Raw genomic sequence first — 23,408 nt, 5'->3', positions numbered from 1 at the left:
TTTTCACAGCTTTTTCAGGGAGATTATACATCTTTAATGGGTGTCATCTGAACGTGTAAAACACCTATTTTAGTGATAGATGGCTAATGGTGTCCTAATGGTATAAAGGTCTGATTTAAGCAGTGGAAGAAACTCCACTGCTGAACAATTTTTGAACACCGTGAAGCACTACTGCTACCAACTCTCAAGTGAAAGGTGTGTTGGTAGGAGATAAGAAAGTTTGTCGAATTTTTAAGTTCAATGTGTAAGCAACATCCCTTTGATGTGTTCATGGCAGGAGTGTCCGCCTGTGAGGACTTGTCGAACTTGAGGGAAGTTCATGTGTCTGTGTGTGAAGGGGAAACCCTTAAAGCAGCCATTCAGAGTATTCCTCTGCATTTAAATAAAACAAGTGAAATGTATGATGGAAAAGTGAATATAGTTGTGAAGACAATTAAAAAAGCCAAGGTGAGCTACTTAGAAAAGAGTGAGAAAACCTCAACAAACAAAATAAAATATCCAGTTAATTTATTTTGTATTTTTTATTTACATGATTGCTTAATGATAAAAATTATCACCATGCATCTTTCTTCAATCTAAGCCTTTTCTGTTCAGTGATCTTGGCTGCAAATGTCTACTACTAATTAGGTCAACAAGGAATCAGAAATTTCCTTAGAGATTTTTTATGAATTCTTCTATTTTTATGATAGGAAGATAGTACTGGATTTGTGTTTAAGATCTGTTGACAATTAGTCTATGCATTTCCATCGAGTAATAACATGAAAGAAAACATTGGAAAGATGTGAAAAAACCTAACTCATAAAGGAAAGTAGTAAAGTACATTTGGGTCTCTAACTATTTAATGTACTAATACTACATAGGTGACTATGTTTATTTCTTTCAGTTTAATTTTTGTATTCCTGCTGACATCTCTGATTTCATTAGTTTGGCAGAAATATTAAAGTTTCATTTTAATGAAAGAAAAATCAAAGCAGAAAGGCTTAAAGGTTCTCACACAAATCTGTTTTGGGGACAGGAAATGGAACTTTCTGTTTCAGAGCATAGACATTCTCATATACCTATTATTTTTCCTGAATTATCCTTTTCCTAGTTAAACACTACTTTTTACGTCCATCATGCTGCTAAAAATCCCTGTTAAAAGTCTGTTTAAGGAAATGAATGTTGCTGGATTTTTCTCTTTCTGGCAGAGGCTTACAGAGCTGTTTCCTAAACAATGCCCTCAAATACAGCCTGGATGTGAAAACTTCCTGCAGAGGCAGTTCACTTAAGGTTCAGGCTATCCTTAATTATAGGATGTTGTCAGCTCAGAAATTTCTCCAAGAAAGACCTCTAACTTTTATAAGGCAAAGAAGCTTATGAGTTTTTAAATGACCTTCAAAATCCAGGGAGAAAGTTAGAGAGTGCAAACAATGCATCTTTCCTATACAGCATCCTTAACCTTTTTTTGTTGATGCATCCAGGACCTAACACAGGCTACCTTTCTAGCAAAGAAAGTTATATTATGCTTCTTCTTTTTCTTAAGCCCTTTTTGTAGGCCTTTATTGGGAAAAAGCTTGGTAAACAGCAAAGTGACAGTTAATCATTTTCTGATAATGCACATCTCTCCTACAAGATCAACTCAAGCACACAATGCTATGTAAAATCTCCTCCCTACACACAAAAACACACACAAAAAGACAAAACCAAAAGCAAAGAAGACCACCCCAAACACCAAATGCCAAACCCAAATACCCTGGTTTCCAGACAAATGCCTTGGCAGAATACATGACCACTTCTTTCTTTTTCACTTTTTGATCTTGAACTGGCTTTAAATGTTGGAAGAGGTATAAAACCAAGCACTCAAACTTGGCCCTTGAAAGAAGCATTCTTCAGAACAAACAAGCGAACTCTTCCCCTAAAACTACCCTGGCTTAGAGATATTCAAAATAGAAAAAAAAAAATATTTGCTAGCAAGCTTTTGAATGAATAATGAACTAAACACTGTCCACTCTAAACCTTGGAGGGGGATTAAGGACACAGAAAGTATGTAAAAACAACTACATCATATAAAATTTTTACATATGTAATGAAATGAAAAAATAACCAAAATCTAAAGAAAAATTTAAAATTCTCTTCTCCTGTAATGAATTAAGTTGGAATTTTTTGGCGTTAGTTCAGGCTTTTTTTTAATCTTTCCACCCCAAATACACCGCTACATAACAATCCTCAAGTAAAAATCCCTTTCCTACCAAAATTCAGAACAGATATTTCTTATGTATGCTGTTGCTTTGCAGAACTTCATTTGTTTAGAAAAAGTCAAAACAGCAGAGCTTTTACAAGAAAGGTATCACAGTCAACTGTGACTAAATGGAGCCAAGGAATATCTGCTGCAATCATTTGTTTTAGTAAAAGTAGCATAATTGTGCCATAAACTCCTGCCTGATACACTGCAACATATTACATCTGTTTTATGCTAATGTAGTTCCAAAGAAATCAATGATATTTATACTGACATAAAGCTGTGGTGAGTCATATTCTCAATTAGTCTTCAGTTTGAGACAGAATACCAGAGATTTTTCTTTATTTCCCAAAATTTAGCCTGTAGTTTTGTTCACCGATTTCTAAGAAGCTGAAAGTTTAATTACATCTATAGGGCTTCAGAACACCCCTTGAAAAATCATCACAAGTTATTTTAAGCAGATTTAACTTTTAAATTAAATTATTGTAACTGCATAGATCTTTTGTTTCATTAATATGTTCACAACAAGAGGCATTGATCTCTGACAGATTTTTTTTTAAACTATGTGTGTGATCCATAGGAATCATGAAATGCCTGTGAAGTAGCATATCTGCCCCAAAAAAAGCTTATCAACTATCCCATCATAACTACCCTAACATATTGAACGTGCCATCAGTCAGATATATTTTGCTCTTATTCTGATGGTTGAATTCAACTCCCCTTAGTCAAAATCATGTGCAAAGCCCCAGTCAGTTTTAAATCCAACACACACGACTTTTAGAGACTAAGCCAAACAAGGAGTGGCAGAGGGGCTGGGGTTGTTTAGCCTGGAGAAGAGGAGGCTCAAGGGATACCTTGTCGCTCTCTACAACTGCCTGAAAGGAGGCTGTGGCCAGGTGGGAGTCGGCCTCTTCTGCCAGGCAATTAGTGACACAATGAGAGGACATGACCTCAAACTGCACCAGGGGAGGTTCAGGTTGGACATCAGGAAGAATTTCTTCATGGAAAAGCTTGTTAAGCATTGGAACAGACTGCCCAGGGAGGTGGTGGAGTCACCATCTCTGGAAGTGTTCAAGAATTGGCTGGACGTGGCACTTACTGCCATGGTCTAGTTGACAGGGTGGTGATCAGTCAGAGGTTGGACTTGATGATTTGTAGGTATTTTCCAGCCTAAATGATTCTGTGATTCTGTGGTTTTGAACCACTCAAAGTGAAAAATTGCAGATCTTTCTTTTCATACAATTTTGTCTAGTTTTAGTGCATTTTTTCTTTACTTTTGTTAAAGTGAAAGAGATTTTTTTTAAAAGGTAGCGATGTGTGTTCAAAGGCTTACCAGAATAATCTGATACATTAGGCAGACAGGAATTTAAACAGATAATCTGAGGTAAACCTTGCTAGGATAATTTTAGAGTTCATTGATTGAATTTAGGTTGATCAGAAATAACCAGAGACCTTGACTTAGCAGGCAGTTAATTCCTAAATATCTAATGGGAGAGGGCTCTTTGTGAACACAATGGACACACACAATGGACTTCAGGTTTTGGGTTATTCAAACTAACATCCTGGATCAAGAGGTCTGAGGTCAAAATTGCATTTTTCAGCTTAGTTACATGAGTGTTTGTATCCATTACAAACTATATTTATTTTGTAATGGGAAATGCGGCTATATAGAATTACTATTTTGTTGATTTTTCAAAACATAAAATGCAAGTTGTAGCTGTATTTTGTCCCTAGATTCCTGGGATTGAAAGTTTTGTGTATTGTTTTTTTGTTGTTTCTGTTGTAGATAATGGCAAATGGTATTTCCTGGACATTATTTCTCAGTCTCTATGGACTTTTTTTATACAACTCAATCAACTACATTTTTTTACCAGGCTTGAGACAAATACATATGTGTCCCCCTTTCATTTAAGTAGGAATTCTATTGCTTCAAATATATACATATAAAATAATATACAGAAGATGGCTGCTGAATGAATTCATCAAGTGGTAAATAAATTCTTCTGAGAACAAGATACAATTTTCTGGCATTCCGATATTAGTCATTCTTTGTACAGGATGGGTAGGATTAAAAGCATCTTAAATAGTTCTCAGTTTGCTTTTCTGAAAAGATTTTGACAGTGTTAATTACTTCTGCTAACAGAAATTTCCAACACTTACACGACCTTCTGCTGCATACAAAAAAAGGCTGTCCATGGTTGGTATACTGATAAATGCAAGGAAAATCCCAGGAACTGAAATTAAATGAAATTAAATAAATCTTATCCTTAACATTACCAAAAAAGAATTTCCAATGACTTCACCAAAACACAGATTACACTTCTTCTGGTGGGGGAGCAGGCATTTCTGTGTGAAGAAATGAACTCCTTTGGAATGTAGCAATAACATGCACTGATGGCAAGAGAGAAGAGAAGCACAGGATTCTCCTTTAGCACTTACCACCTACCACTCCTTCCAAGTGGCCATTTTATCGCTAACTGAAAATAAAGTTATTCTTGCACGTTGGAGAGAAAGCACAGAACATTTTCGAGAATCATATGAAAAAGTGCATAGGCTGTTAAGGATCTTCCTTCTAATACATTATGGCAAATATACTCCCAGTACAGGATAAGGAGATTTATTACCATTAAAAGGTATTTCAGTTCAGAGAGAGAATAAAATAATCCACCCTGAAGAGCTGTGTTCTGGGTGATTACATTTTGACCTCAATTCCTGCTATATTCCCTAGTGAATTTGTCCATACAATAATGTTTCCCCTGCTGGGACCTAGTCCAACACCACCGAAAATTAGATTTTTCTATTGATTTTTATGGTCATTTCCTTCTCAAAATCAGTTGTTGTTAAACCATAAAAAAAAATTTTCCATGCTCACTGTTCCATCATAATATGTTTTGGAAAGCATATTGGAGAAATCCCACAATGTTAAAATGCATGTTTAACCACAGAGAGATTCAGTAATACTCATGGAAGAATACAAATCCTTATAATCCATTGCTGCGCTACAATTTTTTTTCTCGTTTTATTTTTACAGGATGCAAACTTCCTGTCACTAAGAAAGTTAGCTTTAAAAACAGTATTTAAAGGTGTTTTTGTGACTCCTCAATCATATTGCCCTATAAAACTGTATAAAAATATTTGCTTTATTCAAAATGGAGAGGGAGGATTGCTGTCATTATGTGATTACAATGGCAAATTACTGTCAACAAACACCCAAAGTGAGCAGAGAGAATTTTTCTCCTATTAATCTCCTGAGACTGAAAGGCAGCCACAGGCTACACAGAACCCCAGAAACTCACCATAAGCTGTGCCAGCTTCTGGCAACCTCCTGCTGTATGGCTCCACTCCTTGTATTGTATTAATATATATTTTTTTCCAGGGATGCTTTGCAAACCTTTAATTATTGCAGAATAATTTTGGACAACAAAAGATTTTTCACTCCAGAGTAGCAGTTATTAGGTCAGAAATCAGCATGCAGGTGAATTCAATATTCCTTTTTTAAACTTATTTTTAACGCTGAAAACTACATCTTGCAGGCATGAAGTAATAACACCAGAAGTTCTAAGGAACAGTCTCCTGAGCTGTGGACTAATGAAAACCTGATGTCTTAATTTACACAAACAGATGAAAAATCACACCAAAACTTTCAGAAAAAATGAGAATGCCAGTGACACTGCTGCTACCTGCAGGAGCAACTTGTCTTAGCCCTTGAAACTTCAGTTATTTGACATTTATGAAAAACTTTGAAACTGCAGAGCATTTAATCATATAGGCACTAAAGCCTGTTAGTAGATCTATAGGATTCACAGATTCATGGAATTGCTAGGGTTGGAAGAGACTTCTGAAGATCGTAGTCCAACCCCCATTCACCAAATCTGAGATTCAGGAAGGCTCTGAAGTTCAGTTAGAGTATTTTTAATTGGAAGCAACTAAAAGCTTTTATTCAGGTACTCTTACTCAACTGTGCAGGACATCTTTCTGGAAAAATAACCCAATGGGCAAGAAAAGCTCTGACTGAGAAGGAGTGAGTCACTCTCCAGCTGCCACAGCAATGCGAGAATGTCCTTCTGCAAACCCTCAATTACAAAGTGTCCAAGAACAGAAACCATGAAGAAAGACAATTTTCCTTATCCTGATTTGGTGAAATCCACCTCTGAAGTGCAATGACTTTGAGCTTGTCTACAAGACTTTAAGCTTGTATTTATGTGATGAGCATAAACATGAGCAAGCTGACACTTGCACATTGAATGGTGTTGCCCCAGTTGAGTGCACCTTTCTCAACTCACTTAGATGTTGACAACTGTGTTCTCTCAAAAGAGTTATTTCAGGGTTCGTTGTTTTGGGTCTTTTGGGTTTTTTTTTTGTTCAGATACTAACTGGTGTCTGAAGTCAGTGGCAGCGTGTGATGCAGCACAACACAGGAAATTAAACTGAGGACTTATTATTACCTTGCTGTTAAACTCAGTTAGCAGACATATCTAGATTGGCTAGAAAGTTCTTAACACACATTTTATTACTCCCTGGATCTAAAACACAGACACAGGCGATCCTACAACTCCCAGTATGTTTAAGATACCGGGCTACAGGCTGAGAACATCATCCCCATCTCCTGTTCTGCTCTGTCACTGTGAAGCTCTGCACTGCCACTTAGGGTTAGTGAAGGAAATTTTGGTGAGAGAGAGCATTTGATTTTAAAGGCATTCCCTGCTACTGCTGATCTCACTTGTATTTCAACTCCAGGTCAGTATTCTGAAGATAGTCTCAATTAGGAAGCATTACTAAAGCTGAAAGATGTGCAACAGCAGAGGAAATTTGCAAGTCACATAAATACATTAAGTACATAAATCATGTATTAACTACTGTACGTGAAGCACTGGGAATTGCCATCCTGTGTTCTGGCTCAGCAAAGACTTACACGTACATAGCAAATGCTAAGGACTGGGATCTAAAAAGGTAGAAATTTATATTATATTCCTGTTGGCAAGCAATCAAGAAGCTGGAATGATGACATAACATCCCGATTGACCATGCAAAGCATGTGTTTTGTCTATGAAGAATGAGGACATTTGTGAACCTAAGCATGTAGGTTTGCTGTAAATTCAACAAAGACTGACACTCTCCATTTTGGATGCATGAAAGCAGGTGCTGTAAGAATTCTCCCCTTCCAGTGAAAATGAAACCAGTTTTTCCATTTTGGTTTTCTTTTTTTTTTTTTTTACAAGGTTGTGGTGGCTGAGATAGGGCTGGAGGACAGGTGGAGGGCAACATGCCCTGAATACCAAACATAATTGTAAAATCGCTACTGCTAATGTTCAGCACCTAAAACACTAGTTATAGAAATAAGAGTGACCAAGAATAGCTGGAACTAAGGCCAGAGAGCACAGACTGACCCTAAATCATGGGGTCAAACACTCACGGGTTACAAAACAGGGAGCCTAACCAGGTCTAGGAATGCTTACAGACCACACAGAATTCCTGAAGGAGGTGAGGTAATCACAAAAAGATGATGATAATGAGGTCATAAATGAAGAATGCACATTTTCCACAGTGCAGCCCAGGAGCCAAGAGAGGAGCCTACAAGGACTGCAGTGTTGTGAATTTGTATTTACCACAACTCCCTCTCTATCCTACAGCAAAGGCAGCACGACTGCTGCCTCAGCAATGTAGCTGTAAATGATTACTTTAGAAGCCATCTTGGAGAGAGTTGAAGGAATCACTCTCTTTTTTGTGCAACCAGAATCAAGTGAAGTGTGGAGTGCCCCCAGATACCCCAGTGGAAAGCAATCTTTGTGTCGCTGCTAACCATTTTCTCCCCTAGAAGACATTAAAACATTCCTCTGAAGGAAAAGTAGATTTGAGAAGCTGTCACAGTAGCTTCTATTTACTGTGAAATCCTTCAAAAAAGATGGGCTGAAGCCTCAGTATAGAAAACTCCCCTCCCCAGTCTCTCCAGTACTGCTGCCACAAGCCCGTAATTGCTGTAATTTCCAAGTTTGGTATGGAGGGGAACCAATGAAAAACACCATCCAGGGCTGTGTAGTTGCTGAGTGAGGAGAATCCATAAGTCCAAATTGCTGGAAGAGCAAAAAATAGTTCCTTTCTCATAAATGAAATATTTTTTCCTGAGGATTTTCAAGTAGGCTTGAAAATCTATTACTCAAAGGTTTGAAAACTTCATCAGTAAGTCATGACTAAATGTCTATATTTGCATGAACACACACAATCAAAACTAAATTATTTAAGCTTAATCTACAATTTTATACCACTTAAGTGAAAATTATTTCTGTGAAAGTTTTGAACATGCACTAGATGACACATCCATCTTAAAAAAGAATCTGAAAGCCTCATTTTTACTGGATTTTATGCACTTACCTCTTTTGAATTTAATAACTTCTTTCTTGATTACAAGCTTATCATAAAAGATAATGCAACCAAGTAAGAGCATGATATATCTGCAGTTAGTGCAAATGGTAATTGTATTCTCCTGGATAAGGATTTTCAAGAGAGTCCTAGCTTGCATGGCTGTGCCTTTTATTAGGGAAACCAGATGAAAGTTGAATATTACCTTTTAAATTCTGTAGCTTATTCAGGAAATCCATCTCCACTTTAACTGCACTTTCCCCTGTAGGGTAAAAAATTATTTTACAGCTCTTAGAATCTGAAGGTATTTTAGGGTTTAATTTTCTTTGAAAACACAGACATGACAAACACCCCATCCTTCAAGATAGACTGATCTCCAAAATTCTGAAATTAACTGTGAATGAGGTCTAAATATTTAAATCTTTTTTCATGAAAGCTATTAAGACTAAAGGTTATTGTGAGGCTATTTATGCTAGTCTAAGTGCCAGTGAACAGGAAATACAGGGTCATTTACGTTTTATAACTCACCTTATTAACATGCAGGAAGGCAGGATGCAGCCACTGTATGTCCCCAGTTTTCAAGGGAAAATGTGATGGAAGGAAGTGCTGTCCTTTAAATAAATACATAAAGCCCTTTCCTTAATCTTGAAGGAGGAAAGCTTCTTCACAATGTGAATATAGATTTTAGTCCTTAGAGTTTAAAAATTGTTTTGATTTTCCAGAATAGCAACACCAAATACAAGTATTCACTTATGACATTACTACAATTGCTTCCCACAACTGTAAATTGTTGCAGAATACTGAGAAAATAGCTCATTTTGGGATAAACACAGCACTGAGGCTTTACTGTAACAACAAATGTATTAGCAATTTGCCCAGATTATTCAATATGTATAGTTTCTTCAAGAACTTGTACAGTTAGTATAATAGAAATATTTAATAGAAAACAAGCATCCAGATCTTCTGTGGCCTTATTATATTGTACTTGCACTTCATGAAGTCATGCAACTCTGCAGCCCTCATTCCCCTCATGAGATCCACGTGTATTTCTGTGCTTTGAAGGAGCTCTTGCCATCCTTGCAGGAGTGGTTGCTTCCATTAGAATTCATTTGGCATTGACCACTCTCATTTTTTGTCTCTCTGAAACAGAAAAAATGGCAAACAATCCGCATTTTGACTTAGTGACTGATTTATCAGAAAGATCATTGGGGTGAGTATGCTGAAACATAAGTCTCTGAAGAGACTCAGCATTTGGTAGCCCAAGGGGAAGAGACCTCCCCATCAAGCCCAGTCAGCAAATGCTGACTTGCAGAGCTGTCTCCTGCCCTGCAGCTGAGTGTTCTGCAACAAATACCATGGGATGAGAACGACAGCATTTAACAACCGCTTTGCAAAATACAGTAATTACACAACATAGTAAGTGGAAAAGGATCAAGCTTTGGTGGTCCATACTTGCTCTTTGTTTCATGGAGGGGTGGGAGATCAACCAATAATTACATTTCTAGTAATGACTTAACTCAGCCATAAGCATTACACTTATGGTCAGCTGCATTATATCAAGTCACACATAATTTATAAGCATTGCTAAACAAATAAACCAAAATCCCTCTGTCAGCAGAAAATACTTTCATCACCTGGTTAAGAAGAAAAGACTAATTACACGTAGATATGGCCTTGCTATAATTCTTAGAGATGTTATTCAGGTTTTGCTTTGAATTAGCTCACTTCTATGTGACTCTGACACAAAATAAAAGCTTTATGTGTTGAGGGAAATTAAAACACCCTGTTAGATACTCCAGAAGCACATGGTGAGAAAAACTGCCGTGCTCAGACACCAATGTATCTTTACCCTTTCAGCATAGAATAATAAAAAACTAAGAACAATAGTTACATAGTAGCAGTGTTTGTTCAAAGAAAACACAGGCCCGGATAATACTTGGCGGGGGAGGGAGGGGAGGAATTTGCCCCAAGGTAAAGATTCAAAGTGTTTAGAAACCAACAGCTTTGACTTAAATATTTTCTACATTGTTGCAAAGTAACTAAAATGGATGCACAGACCCCATATCCTGAATAAACTATGTTAACATAACTGTCACCTCTAATATCAGCAATTGAGAGCTCTTTTTCAATTGTTAGCGTCTTAAAAAACATGCAGCAATTTGAACTGAAATCTTCAGAACTACAACATACACCCTGCTGCATTTAATGTGTAACACACCACAACTGTCAACATTTTCAGTTCTTGAATCTGAGCATACACTGTGTCCACCTGCAATCTTAAAAATTCCACTTCACTCACAGCAAATGCTGATCTCAGTTAAAAACCCCTTTATTAAGAACAATCCAAACCAGAAATTCTAATACTTTACAATAACAATTTCAATGCATAATTTAAGAAAATTACTTATTTTTCAAATCTTTTCCCCTGTACATTCCTCCTTCTGTGTACATACTTTACATAGTAGCATAATTATAATTTCCCATTGGGATTACTGTACAAATAGTTTGAACCAGATATAATGCAATTTCTTTGGTTCAAAGTCATGAACTCCTTCCTCAAAGGCTTCATAAATTTCTTCCACAGCAGATAGGCTGCTGCCACAGATCTGTGAATCCAAGTGCTTTCTTCAAATTTCAGGCTCTCACTGAACAAGCTGTTCAATTTCAACATGAGAAGTTGACTGATGACCATTAACAATCAAGAAGCTGCACTACATTCTCTAGGCATTTTACATGGTAGGCATGTAGTTCATTTTCTTCTGGCTGGGGAGAACCTGAAAGGAAAAAGAATCCCAAGATTTGAATTTCTAGTTGATTCTTAATCTAAAATTACCAAGGATTGCATCAAATGCCTTGGAAGAATTCATGCTGGTTTACAGCCTTAACATCTGTATTAATGAGTAGCAAATTAGATATTACTACTTTATGCTGCAAATTCTGTTTTGGTTTTTTCCTTGGGTAGGACAAAGCAGGAAATGTAAAATAACAATAGCCATGTTGAAAAATTCCCCCACATGTACTCAGAAGAACAATCTACCATTTCAGCCCAATTATCACTGTTAAGTGATCAAAGCTTTACAAGCACAGACTAGTTGAGAACCTTAATGCAGGAATATATTAATGACAATATTGATGACATATTACACAATTGTAAAATGTAACAATTACAGTTGCATAAATCTTTTATACTCCATACTTTGATATGTAAGTGTTTATTGAATTAAAAATCAATAGTTCTGGCTGGGACTTAATGTTCTATAGCAGTACACAAATAAATGGCGATTAATGTTACAAGGTGCTAGTCTGTAAAAGGTGCATATTTCTACCTTGTTGATTCAACATGGTATTTTGAAAAGCCTCTGATCAGTGGTACTTCTGCTATAAAGATAAATACAAACTTATCTATTTATTACCAGTATATGAAATGTTGTATTGTTATGTTTAATGATTGATTTAGTATAGGCTGAGTTTGAAACGACAGTACATTCACAAAATGAATGGATTTGGGCGACAGCATAGGAAAAATTATCATGAGATGTTCTATTAAAAATACATCTCCTCCTTATTAGGATACCAACAATGGTCAATGTAGACAAAATTTGTGGCAAATCTGTTATGCAAATACTATGGAAACCTGGTATTATAACCCCCTCAATCAATAAACCTATTTGAGTATATCTATAGAACAATTTAAATTAATACGAAAGTTCCTTACCTTAAAATGAGTCATTATCACATCCTGTCAAGATTAGACTAACTTGATGTGACCCATTATTAACTACTGAAACTCCACCTATAGACCAGTGTTTGAACACCTTTAATGTTAAATGTTCTTCAGCTGAACTTACTGTATTGAAGCTATTCAAACAAGTTATGTTCAGTTATTTGAGCAAAAATCTCAATCTCTCAGAATGTCACTAACTCATGGCACAGTATTTCAATGTTATAACAATGCTCTGTTCTGATACCTTCTCTACGTAGCTCTGAGGCTGAGCATGGGTAAGCAAAGTCAGTGCTAAAAGAATTTTTCTTATCACTAACTTTAGACTTAGAACTGTACTGTGAAAAGAATGATTTTTGTTGCAAGCATATCAGACCTATGCTTCAAAACTAACCTTGGCAATTACCTAAGGTCTTTACTTAAGGCATTTTTCTCCATCTGCATTTATAAGGTGCCTAAGCATAAACCATATTGCTAACTGTGATTTTAGAGACAAAAATATTCTTTCAAAAACTTGTAGCACAACAAAAACTTACTGTGATGATATAAATTGAAATCATTTAATGACGGAAAAATAAAGAATTGGCATGAGGTAGAAGTAAGACCTACTTTTCTTCACTAAAGAATAAGCCTCATCTATTTTTCTCCTTATGGATGGATTCTTCAAAGTCACTTTTGCCTGTAGCACAAACAAACACACAAAACACAATGAGCTTTCTTTCCCACATGATCACACTTTAACACCAAAGTTTAGAAAATCACAATAAGTCATCAGAGCATGAGATGCAGGAATTTTTAGAATTAACATGACTGTATCATCATACAGACTTCTATATTAGTCACAAATGACAAAGGACAAGCTGCTTCTTTACCATGTTGTTTAATCTCCCAGCCTCAGCAGCTATGCAATTAAAATAAACCAGAATGACTACTGTAAACTTTATTATTATTTACTTACAGATTACTGTATTGTTTACAGCATAAAAGTATAACATTAGTTTTTTCACAGATTTCTCAAATACTAACCTTCTGATAGTTGTGAAGCAAAGCCCAAAGCGAAGCTGCTCCTATTCTCTGAACAGCAGGACTGTTACTTTCCAAACAGGCAGACAGTACTGCAATTGCTTGATCTAATGAGACAAATAAAAAAAAAAAATGAAACCAAATGCATCTAGAAAATATAATCAAGAGCAATGTAAATATATTTACATGCCTCAGTAGATTGATGCTTGGAGTACACTTATTTTTATGACAAGTATGGGTATGGCAGAGGAATTACAGAAGCTTTATTATCAATTAAATTTCAATATGCTCATAAAATCAGCACAGTACATTGAAAGAAGTGTTAAAAACAATATAGCAAAACAAAAACAAGTAATGCAAAAAAGTTAAGCCACCAGTAATAAAACATGAACATTATGTATAGCCATCAGCTATGCTTAGGGACTGAGTAAGCTGTGAAACTGTTTTACAACTCCCAGTAGCCACAATTAGAACCACATCACGATGGATATTAAGATGTTTCTATTTTCCTTCATACTTATTATGCAGATGATTTGCAACCAATGAGAAATATTTGCCACCCCACTGTAGGTGCCTTAATTTTCTAGCATTGCTCTGAAACCAGACTCTTCAACTTTGCTTGTTCACTTCACAACAAAAATTCATAGATTATGTAACTGAATAATGTATATTTAATTAAGGCAGTAAATCCACATCTTAGGAAAAAATAAAAAGCATGGACACTATGGAAAACCTGCTGAAAACTTATAACAAAGACAGGAGCATTCTCTCTGCAATTAAATGGGGGAAAGATACATGCCTTCTACAAACAACCATGAAAAAAGTTCTGAAGACATTGTTACATTAAATATATATGCCATGACATAACTTTATCATTATCGTAAACATTTTCTGCACATGACAGGATATAGAACAGTTTGTCTCAACATTCATGATTTGCACAAGCTAATAACATTTTGTCCAACTCAAAGATAGGAACTTCAGTTATTTGAAACTGACTGACACAAAAAATCCTTCAATCCCCCCTGAAAAATTAACTATTTGAGAAAACTGCAAAAATCCTTTCATTCAATAAAATGTTATTATATCCAAATGATCTGCCTAACAATGAATCTTGATTTTTTTTTTAGAACTATTTATTTGCTTTTCTTTTTATTTTGTATTATTGTAATTGTTTCTCTGCCAAAATATGTGTTCTGTAATTACTTCTAAAAAAATATTTTTTATAAAAATGCTCTTCTAAAAAACAACACTGAGTTCTTGGTCAGTAACCCAAGCCGCCATGAAAATATAGTCTTCTGGAAGCAACAATATTCTAAGAGAACAACATACCCTTCAGATACTTACCATTACCTAGTATCTTTGGTTTATTAGCTGGACTAAAACATATGTTATGTAGAATAAGAAGTGCTAGATATTGGCTGCTCTTGTGCTTGTATTTACACATTTCAATGATCTGGTCTAAAAACCCATTTATCTTCATGACCATCTGTTGTCCATCTTCTCCAAAAGATATGTTCAGTAGCAGCTTTAGCCAGAGAGTAGACACATTACTGGAATTTTTATTACTTCCTTTTGGTAATGAAAGAGATAAAAAGTTCTGCAGGAAGTTACTCTGTTAGAAGGAAGAAAAAGGGTTTTAGAATTTATAGGATTCCATGGCTTGTTCACTATTGTTTGACCTTCCAACCTACATACTTGACCAAACACTAATACTATTGTTTAATTTACATATTACAGGCAACCCATTATTATTCAAGGATTTTTGAAAAAAATTACATATGAAAAAGAATCTACTGCTTGGTTAAAAAGTTAATATGATAACATACATTTTTTTCTATAATTTATGCAGTGTAGATACACAGAAGTTGATCCAACACAATATATTTCTTTAAAGGCTAATTCCCACCACCACATAAGCTTTTTGTTTTGCACTTAGTGTTTCTACCTAAAAATAAGCTAGGAACATTTTAAGTGAATCAATGCACTACTTAGATAATGTATTCTTGATTCCTTATTTATTATTGCATATTATTAGCAAATGTTAAAGGTATCATAGAATGTCTCGAGTTGGAAGTGACTCATAAGAAAAATAAAAAGAAAGGAGGAGTTTCCTACAGCACCACTCCTCCCTTCACTGACAGCCAGAGGAATGTCCTCTATTTTTGTAAGCTTTGAAGAAAAAAAAACGTGCATTGATATGACATACACTATCTCAGGGTTTGCCTCCACTTTAAGAAGGCTTCTAGAAGGTGAAAATCTATCTCCTTGTTGCAAGAAAGAGATGTTCTAACATAAATTCCTCTGATGAAAAAGTCCTTGACTAAATATTCCCAGCCTCACTGAATCTTGACAACATATACAAGCATCTGGTTGAAAGCAAGCAACCCAGCAAACAAACTCACTGTAGTTTTCTTCAAGTGAGTATAATATTGGTAATTTAATTTTCACAGAGGGAATTGATTATTCAGCATTGCTTACACTTATGAAAGCAGAGCCCAAGACAGAGAAGGAAGACTAAGTACTATCACACTAGAGTGCAACTCTGAAGAGACTAAAAGCAAAAACAATTCACAGAATGTAACAGCTACTACAGAAGAGATCTCAAACTCTTTGTTTCTATCAAAAAGTTTGAGTATTAGACACTTTGTAACGGTATGACCAGGTTTTACATAATTAGCAGCACAAAAAGATCTATTTTCCCTCTGCATTTCTAATGGGTAATTAGATCTTAATGGAGATCAAAAGAAATTGTTGCAATTATTAAATTACTATAAAAGATGCTAGAAACAAACACACTTTTTATAATTTCTGTTGTGTTAGCTCATCACATCACACTACAGTTGACTTTCTACATGGTCTGACTTCTTTCCTCAAGGTTTGAATTTATTTAAATGATCAAAGTTTAAGGGAAATAGATTTTTCAAAGAACATGTGATAAAACAGAGTAAGGATCATTCTATATACAAAATATAAAAAGGAAAAGACATTACATACAGTTGTGTAATACGAACAGATTTTTATCTAACATCCAATTACTGACATCTTCCTAGAACTTTTATAAAGGTTATGTTTCACACAGCACACCTAATGATTTGTACAATGTTTAATTTCTTGTTCATTCATGTGCAGCTACTTGTTCTACAGCATACTCACTTTCATGATCCACTAGTGATTGCCATCAATGTATATGGGTATTAGAAATGTTACACCCCACTGAAACAGAGAGGTTATAAAAAGCTCTAGCAAAATTGTCCAGACTATGAATGTAACTGAATTCCACTCTGCTCTTAGGGAACAGTAACACAGCTGAGAAGACACAATGGATTTGACTCCCACAGAAGCATTTCTATATGATCACAGGATACTCCATACTAAAATATGAGGTTTATTAAAAAGAAAACTGCATGCACTGCTAAAATAAAGATTACCATCTACTTACCTTCTGAATAATGCCTTTACAGTCATGAGACAGAGCAAGGTTAGATATTAGACAAAAGACCACCTGCTGAACTGGGCTGTTATCATTTGACACATGGGAAGCCAATTTCAAGATGTTATGCATTAATGAATTGCCAGCTGCACTTCGTGCAGACGGAAGTAATGATTGTCCACCACTGGCCCAACAAAGTGAAGCACAACCTTAAAGCAATGAGACATTTATCACATTAGAAATGCAGATGTGTATTTAAAAGAAAAACCTATAGAAAGAGCAGTGCCACTGCTCAAACAATGAGATGGAACTTTTGAAAAGATTTATTAGGTATCTTTTCTTTCAACCACAATGAAGTCAATGGGACATGCTTTGAATAGAAATATGCCTGAATGTGGCAGTTTACTGGAATAGGCATCTACTGTTCTATTGTTCTAAAATGTAAGAGGCGATTCTGCTGTTAAATAGAAGCCATTGCTCCATCTCAGAAAGTCTCCTTAAAAACCAGAACATATATCTAATTATACAATTATTTGGCAGTTGAATCTGAAAGGGCCCTCTGAAACTGGTTCACAAAAAGAGGTCTCTGTATAATCTGAAAGGATTAATATAAGTTTCTTAGAATATTTTTCTGAGAAATACAAGCACTTTCTGCAGCTGTCATCACACTGTACAACAGAAGAATGCACAATCCTGTGCTACAGAGCTGTAAGTTTAAATTAACACAGCAGCAGGGGACAACTGTTACCAACCTAATCTAGATACATGCCTTCTGCAGAAATACAGATATATGTCTTTTTTTAGTGGCACTGGCCATCAGCAACAACAGTTAATTTCCTACGTGGCAAAAGTAAACAAAAATGAGACACTGTTTAACTGTAACTAATATTTATGTGCATATCTCTGACTACAACTGAGGAGTGGTTAACCAGTTCAGAGTAGGTAAACTTGTGTAAATAAGGTAAATGAGGTAAATAAGCCAGCTACTCCAAACAGAAAGAAAAAACATGATTGATCAGACAGCTCTTGCTCTTATCAGCAAGGAAAATAAAAATGCAGCCTAGAGTCACTCAGAGTTAAAAAACAAGAAAGACCATCAGAACTTCACCTTGATTTCTCGCACATGGGCAGGACACTGCATTTTTATTTTATACTCTGTAGCTGACTAATACACATCTTTCTTTGGAGCATACTGAAAAAAAATTCTTTATGAAAACAAGCCATTGCAAGCTCATTTAAGGTCTGGAGACATTAGCTTAAAAAAAGTCATATTTTAACCATGTTAACTCTTTTATGGTATCTCGACAGGGAGAAAGGAAGACACTTTTGTGTCTCTTCAAGCCACTTGCAAATTATTATCTATGATTTGCTAAATTTAAATAACCAGGATAGGGAATGAGACAAATCCGTGCTAGAAAAAAGTTCAGGCTCCTAGTAATGGGGATAATTACCAATGGTTTGCTCAAATGAAAAGGAGATTCCTTATGAAAAACAAACAAATGCAAGCTACTGAGTCCAAGGCATAAAAAAATTGAAGAAATTTAATATAAAATTGAATTTGATTGACTATTTCAAAACCAGAATGTTCCCAATAAGGACTGAAGTACAACCCATATAAAGTACTGATGCACTGTTCTCCATTAAAGAATTCCTAGAATAGTACTTCTATAATATACTACTCAGCTTGGCAGGACATTCAGTGTAACCTTCAAACATAATGGTTTGAATTAAATGCTATTTAAACCTTTAGTAGAATAGTACTTTTGCTAAATCCAACAGTTTGAAACCAGATCTGAACAAAATCTTGAATGTATTAAAATCAAAACTCTTGATAGACTTTGATGGGCCAGAGCTTTTACACTTTCCTCTTATGGTAGCAATAAACATTCTTTTTTTTCCCTTTATTGTGCTTCTCTGTCTGAATTTTTCTGGTAAAATATTTTGATGTATTCCACCACGGAGTACCTGCAGGATAGTTTGCAGTGTAGACACAAAGCAAATGCAGAGCTATTTGCATTGAGGAGTCATCTGCTAAAAACCACGGCCATAGAGAATGCAGAACAGGAACAAGATGAGTTTTGAGTACTGCCATCTACAACAACATAAGGAAGAATTTAAAATGTTATCAATACTTTGAAAATTAAATACAGAGTGAGAAAAACATATTTTTATCTTATGTCTTATCTTATGGTTTAAAGACTGTATGGAGAACTGACACCATGATTTCAACCACCAATGAATTTAACTCTATGCCAGTCAAAAACAGTGCATATCTTAATTACTGAAAGACATGCAAACAAAAGTAAAGATTTATTCATTCCAACTGTTCTTGTTCAAGAGCTCTCTAATATAAAGTCTTATTCAACTCCTTCTAAAGTAATTACTGGAACTCGAAAAGCATGGAAATACAAGAGTGCAGTTTTATACAGAGCAAATGATAGAAATCTTCAGTTATCAACAGCAAACTCCTTCAATCCTCCAAGCAATTGTTCCTGCAGATCCTGATCAAAACAAGAAAAACATTCCACAACAATCTTAGCTGAGATTATGGCATAACCAAGTTATGGGGACTTCAGGGATAATCAGATGGCTTATTCAGCCCCAAGTGTTCTGCATACAAAAAGAATGCTAATACATGCCCTGGAAAAGGGATACTACTGGAAAGTCAGGAAATCTTGTGGTTCCACCAATGTGTTTGCTAAAAGCAGCCCAAGTTGTATAAAAAGCACAAGTAACACAATGCCAAGAAAAATTAAACTGTGAAAGAGAAAGTGGAAATAAATGTGTGAATGGTATCAGCAATAAGAAAGAGGAAGAGCAGTGATCAGAAGGAAAGAACACAGGAAAAAGTGAAAACAAGTAATGCAGTATTTTCGCCATTAAAAAAACAGATAGGCAGAACTGAAGTTGAAAAGAAACTGAAAAGAATGGAGAAAAAGCCAAGAATGAAATGAAAAGAAGAAATTCAAGACTTTGAGCAAGAAAAATGATTTTGTAAAAAATGGAGGTGAAAACAAAATTGTGTTTTGGAGGATTAGTACAATTTAACTCAGATAAAGAAAAAATAAATAGAAAATTATTATTTATGCTTTGGTTAATATAACAAACATTAACAAACATGTTTGTTTGGGTTTGCTTGTTTGGTTGGGGTGGTTTTCGGGTTTTCTTGCCTTTCAGAAAGGGAAAAAAAGTAAGTAGAGAGGAATAAGGAGAAGAAACCACTTTCTAAGATCTCAAGTGTATCTCTGTATGCCTTTCTGGTGACCCCATACTTTTGTCCACATCCATTTTTCATATTATATGCATTGAAAATTAGAATTATTGACTTACTCAAAGCAGAAGCGGATACAAAAGATAACAGCCATCTGAAGCCATTGGGAGATGATGTTTCCCTAAGAACACTGAGTTCGCAATACATGGATGAAATATTCTTAGGAAGTGGGAATAATAATGAAATTTGAAGTATTTCTTGCCATTATTATCAAACTTAAATTTAGCCAACCTAAAATTAACTTCGAAGTAGAAAAAAAAAGTATCTTTCAGTAACTGAATGAGCTCACATTACTTCAGTATAAGAATACTTACTTTGCATTCTTCATTTTGAAAGAGGCAGTTTCTAAGGAGCTGCATAGAACACCTTAACTCCTTAATAAGGTTATCCTCCTATCCAGAGAAAAATAATTGAAGATCATCAACATAAGACCAGAATGAATTTTGTACAAGGAGGAAAGATTTCAAAAGAAGTAGTGCAAATCTAAGGTATCAACATTTGGGTCACATCTCCTCAACAGTTTTCTTCTGATTTCAGGTAGAATTCATCTCAGCTATCTTCAACCACGTTTACTAAAGACATTTGTAGATAGTAACTTATCATTCTTATCTCTCTTTATAACTCACAGATACTATTTCTAGGGGCACCAATCTGACCAAATGCAGAGATCTGTAATATTGAGCTCCATTTCTCTTACAACTAATAAAGAATGGGTAGGAACTTTCTGAGTATTTGTCCCATCCTAAAGCACACATCTCAAACAAGTCAAACAAATCACTCCCTAGAAGCATTTATTTTCCTTCCTTGGATAAAAACAAGGTTAAATTAGCTCTGAGTTTCAGACCCTGAGATGAGCTCAGTTGGTTGGAGCATGGTGCTAATAATGCCAAGGTTGTGAGTTTGACCTCTATATGGACCATTCTCTTAAGAACTGGACTTGATGATCCTTCAGGGTCCATTCCAACTCAGACTATTCTGTGATCTCTACAGGTGGTCAGACCAACCCATTGTCTATTCCCAGGGTATTCGTTTCCTATCCTTAACAATAAACATAGAAGCTATAAATAACTTCCAACCTGGTAAGAATATTACAAAAATAAATACAGACCTTTGGACAGTGAGGTGCTACACTGAGATTCAAGTCACAAGTAAACAAAAAATCTGTCTTCATGACAGAGCTGTGACACTACAGGGTAGTGATGGCTGACCTAACTCCTATAAGGGTGACACACTAAACCACTTCTGAAAGACAATGAAATTCCAACAAGCTTCTTCACCACAGGGGACTCTTTCTGTCTTATTAAACATAAAGGAACAAAAATGTAAAATAGGATTCATACCTAATCTCAGACAAGGTGAGGAAACAATGTGTGCTTAGAAATCATAATGTGCTTATATATCATAAATCATATATTGATGACATTTAGAGATGAAGTAATAATCTACTGCAAAAAGGTTAATGAAAGCTAGGTGTAGTAGATCAGGAAGAAACATACAAGTCATTTTTACAAATATATTTTATAACTGGTTTGTCTCACTTTTAGCCAAATAAAATGCTATCGCTAAGACAAGAGTCTTAAGACAAAACAAGAGTTCTTTCAAGGAACTCTGTAAGTATTAATTTAGTTAATAAGTAAAATAGCATTAAAATGACACAAGCTACAAGTCATATTTAACGTATAAACTTCTAGGAGGTTGTAAAAGTTATGGATTGCATTGATAGCCCTGTTTCTATTTATTTTTTTTATGATATCTTGATTTTTACTAAGATACTATTTTGATGTGTTTTTCTGAAAGCCTGGCTACTTGTAAATACTTTTCATGCTCTTTATTAGCATCACACTAATTATTATCAAAGAAAAGGAATATCAAGTAAAACACATCAGTTGCAGAATGAAGCTAGGTCAAACACATTTTTTCCAAACAATTGAAAAAAGAAGAGGCAGAAAAAGGGAAAAAGAAAAGAAGCTGCCATAACTTTCCTTTGAGAGTTATGGTTGAAGTGGGCAAAGGGAGCAGTTTTGTGAATGATCAGCTAAATCTACTACGAAAGCAATGTCTCAGTGTCCCCCACATGAAACTATCATTGTGTACCACATATGATGAACAGCACACTTACATATGATGCAGCAACCGACAGTCCCAGCTCAGCAAGGAAATCTGCCACAAAGTCTTTTGCAAATCTTTCAAAGAATTTTCAATTAAACATAATCAGTTTTCTGAACTTTCTCAGAGGCCCCTTTCCTCCAATTTCTTTCAAGTTTTAAATTCCTCCTCAACCCAAAAACTACAAAGAACCAGATGACTTCAACCTTACAGAACATATCCAGGGCAGGACACCTTTCAGCCTCCAACCATTGAAAATGGAAAATGAATGTGTTTAGGAGATCTCAACAAAAAATATGATAGTCTTCAAATGTCAGGGTCAAACTCAAATTTTTTTAAGAGCTCATTGTTATAAAACACAGTTCCATACTCTCACAAATCAAGGGTAATGTCTGTACCAAAACCTCAGAGAAAAATACTATTTAGCTGAAGCAATGCAGAAATGCCCTACAGGAAGATGTTTTCTGCAATTTCTGCTTTATGTGGGAGTGGACAAGATATCAAACTTGACAGCAGAGGTTACTGCCTGTATTTTATTAATTCTCTTAGATGAAAGTGGTAGAAAACAAGCAGATTGCAACAAAAATCTTATGAAACTGTTGTATGATGGTAAGACATAATTTATATCTAAATGTGGTAAAGAAGATTTGGGTGACATGAGAGTCTGGAAGAACTGGAAGGGAGGTTGAAATAAAAAAGGCTAAATAAATAAACTGTGAATGAAGAGAAGAAACTGGGAGTGCAGGGAGTGGAAGGACCCCAAGTATGAGGTTAAAAAAACCCCAAAACTGACAGAAGTTAAAAAAACAGGGACAATTGAGTCTGATGACAAGAAACTGAGATGTCCAGACCAAGTTTGAAGGAGACCAAAAAAAAAAAAAAAATAGAACTGAAAGCCAGATAATAGGAGAGTAAAAAAACCTATGATTTACATGCATAAGCAGACTGGAACCGGTTTTGGGATGGGAGGGAGACTGACTGATACAGGAATAGACAAAACCAAAATAGCTGGTTGAATGACACTGAAAAAAACAACTTAAGAAAAACAAAAAATATTATTGTGGAAACAAGATGGAAAAAATTAGTTGGATTAGATAGGGCCATGAAGTCAAGACTGAAAGTCCAACTAAGTTTGAAAACAGTACTCTGATAATGCTATAAGACAAAATATCATAAATTACAAGCATAACAGATTACTAAAGGATGAGATGTGTACGTGAGTGAATGTCTGAAAGTGAATTTTGAACTCTCAATCAGAAGCCTGCTATTTGCTGCTTTC

General features: G+C 35.3%; 1 protein-coding gene across 6 annotated transcripts in view; it reads right to left on the bottom strand.

The window, feature by feature from the left end:
• Positions 1-10,888: 10,888 nt before the first annotated feature.
• RTTN (rotatin) overlaps positions 10,889-23,408 on the bottom strand; it is a 79,576-nt gene continuing 67,056 nt past the window's right edge. For all 6 annotated transcript variants that reach the window (XM_069004353.1, XM_069004356.1, XM_069004357.1 and 3 more), the window contains 7 exons: positions 20,338-20,415; positions 18,718-18,844; positions 16,762-16,961; positions 14,667-14,934; positions 13,323-13,426; positions 12,906-12,975; positions 10,889-11,349 (listed from right to left, as the gene is read on the bottom strand). In XM_069004353.1, the coding sequence (XP_068860454.1) occupies positions 11,267-11,349; positions 12,906-12,975; positions 13,323-13,426; positions 14,667-14,934; positions 16,762-16,961; positions 18,718-18,844; positions 20,338-20,415 (930 nt within the window). In that variant the 3' untranslated portion in view covers positions 10,889-11,266. The remainder of the gene's footprint in view (positions 11,350-12,905; positions 12,976-13,322; positions 13,427-14,666; positions 14,935-16,761; positions 16,962-18,717; positions 18,845-20,337; positions 20,416-23,408) is intronic.

The sequence above is a fragment of the Aphelocoma coerulescens genome, chromosome 2 (assembly GCF_041296385.1).
Source record: "Aphelocoma coerulescens isolate FSJ_1873_10779 chromosome 2, UR_Acoe_1.0, whole genome shotgun sequence".
In the NCBI taxonomy this organism is placed as follows: Eukaryota; Metazoa; Chordata; class Aves; order Passeriformes; family Corvidae; genus Aphelocoma; species Aphelocoma coerulescens.
Note: the sequence above shows the minus strand (reverse complement) of the source record. Positions and strands in the feature narration are given on the sequence as shown.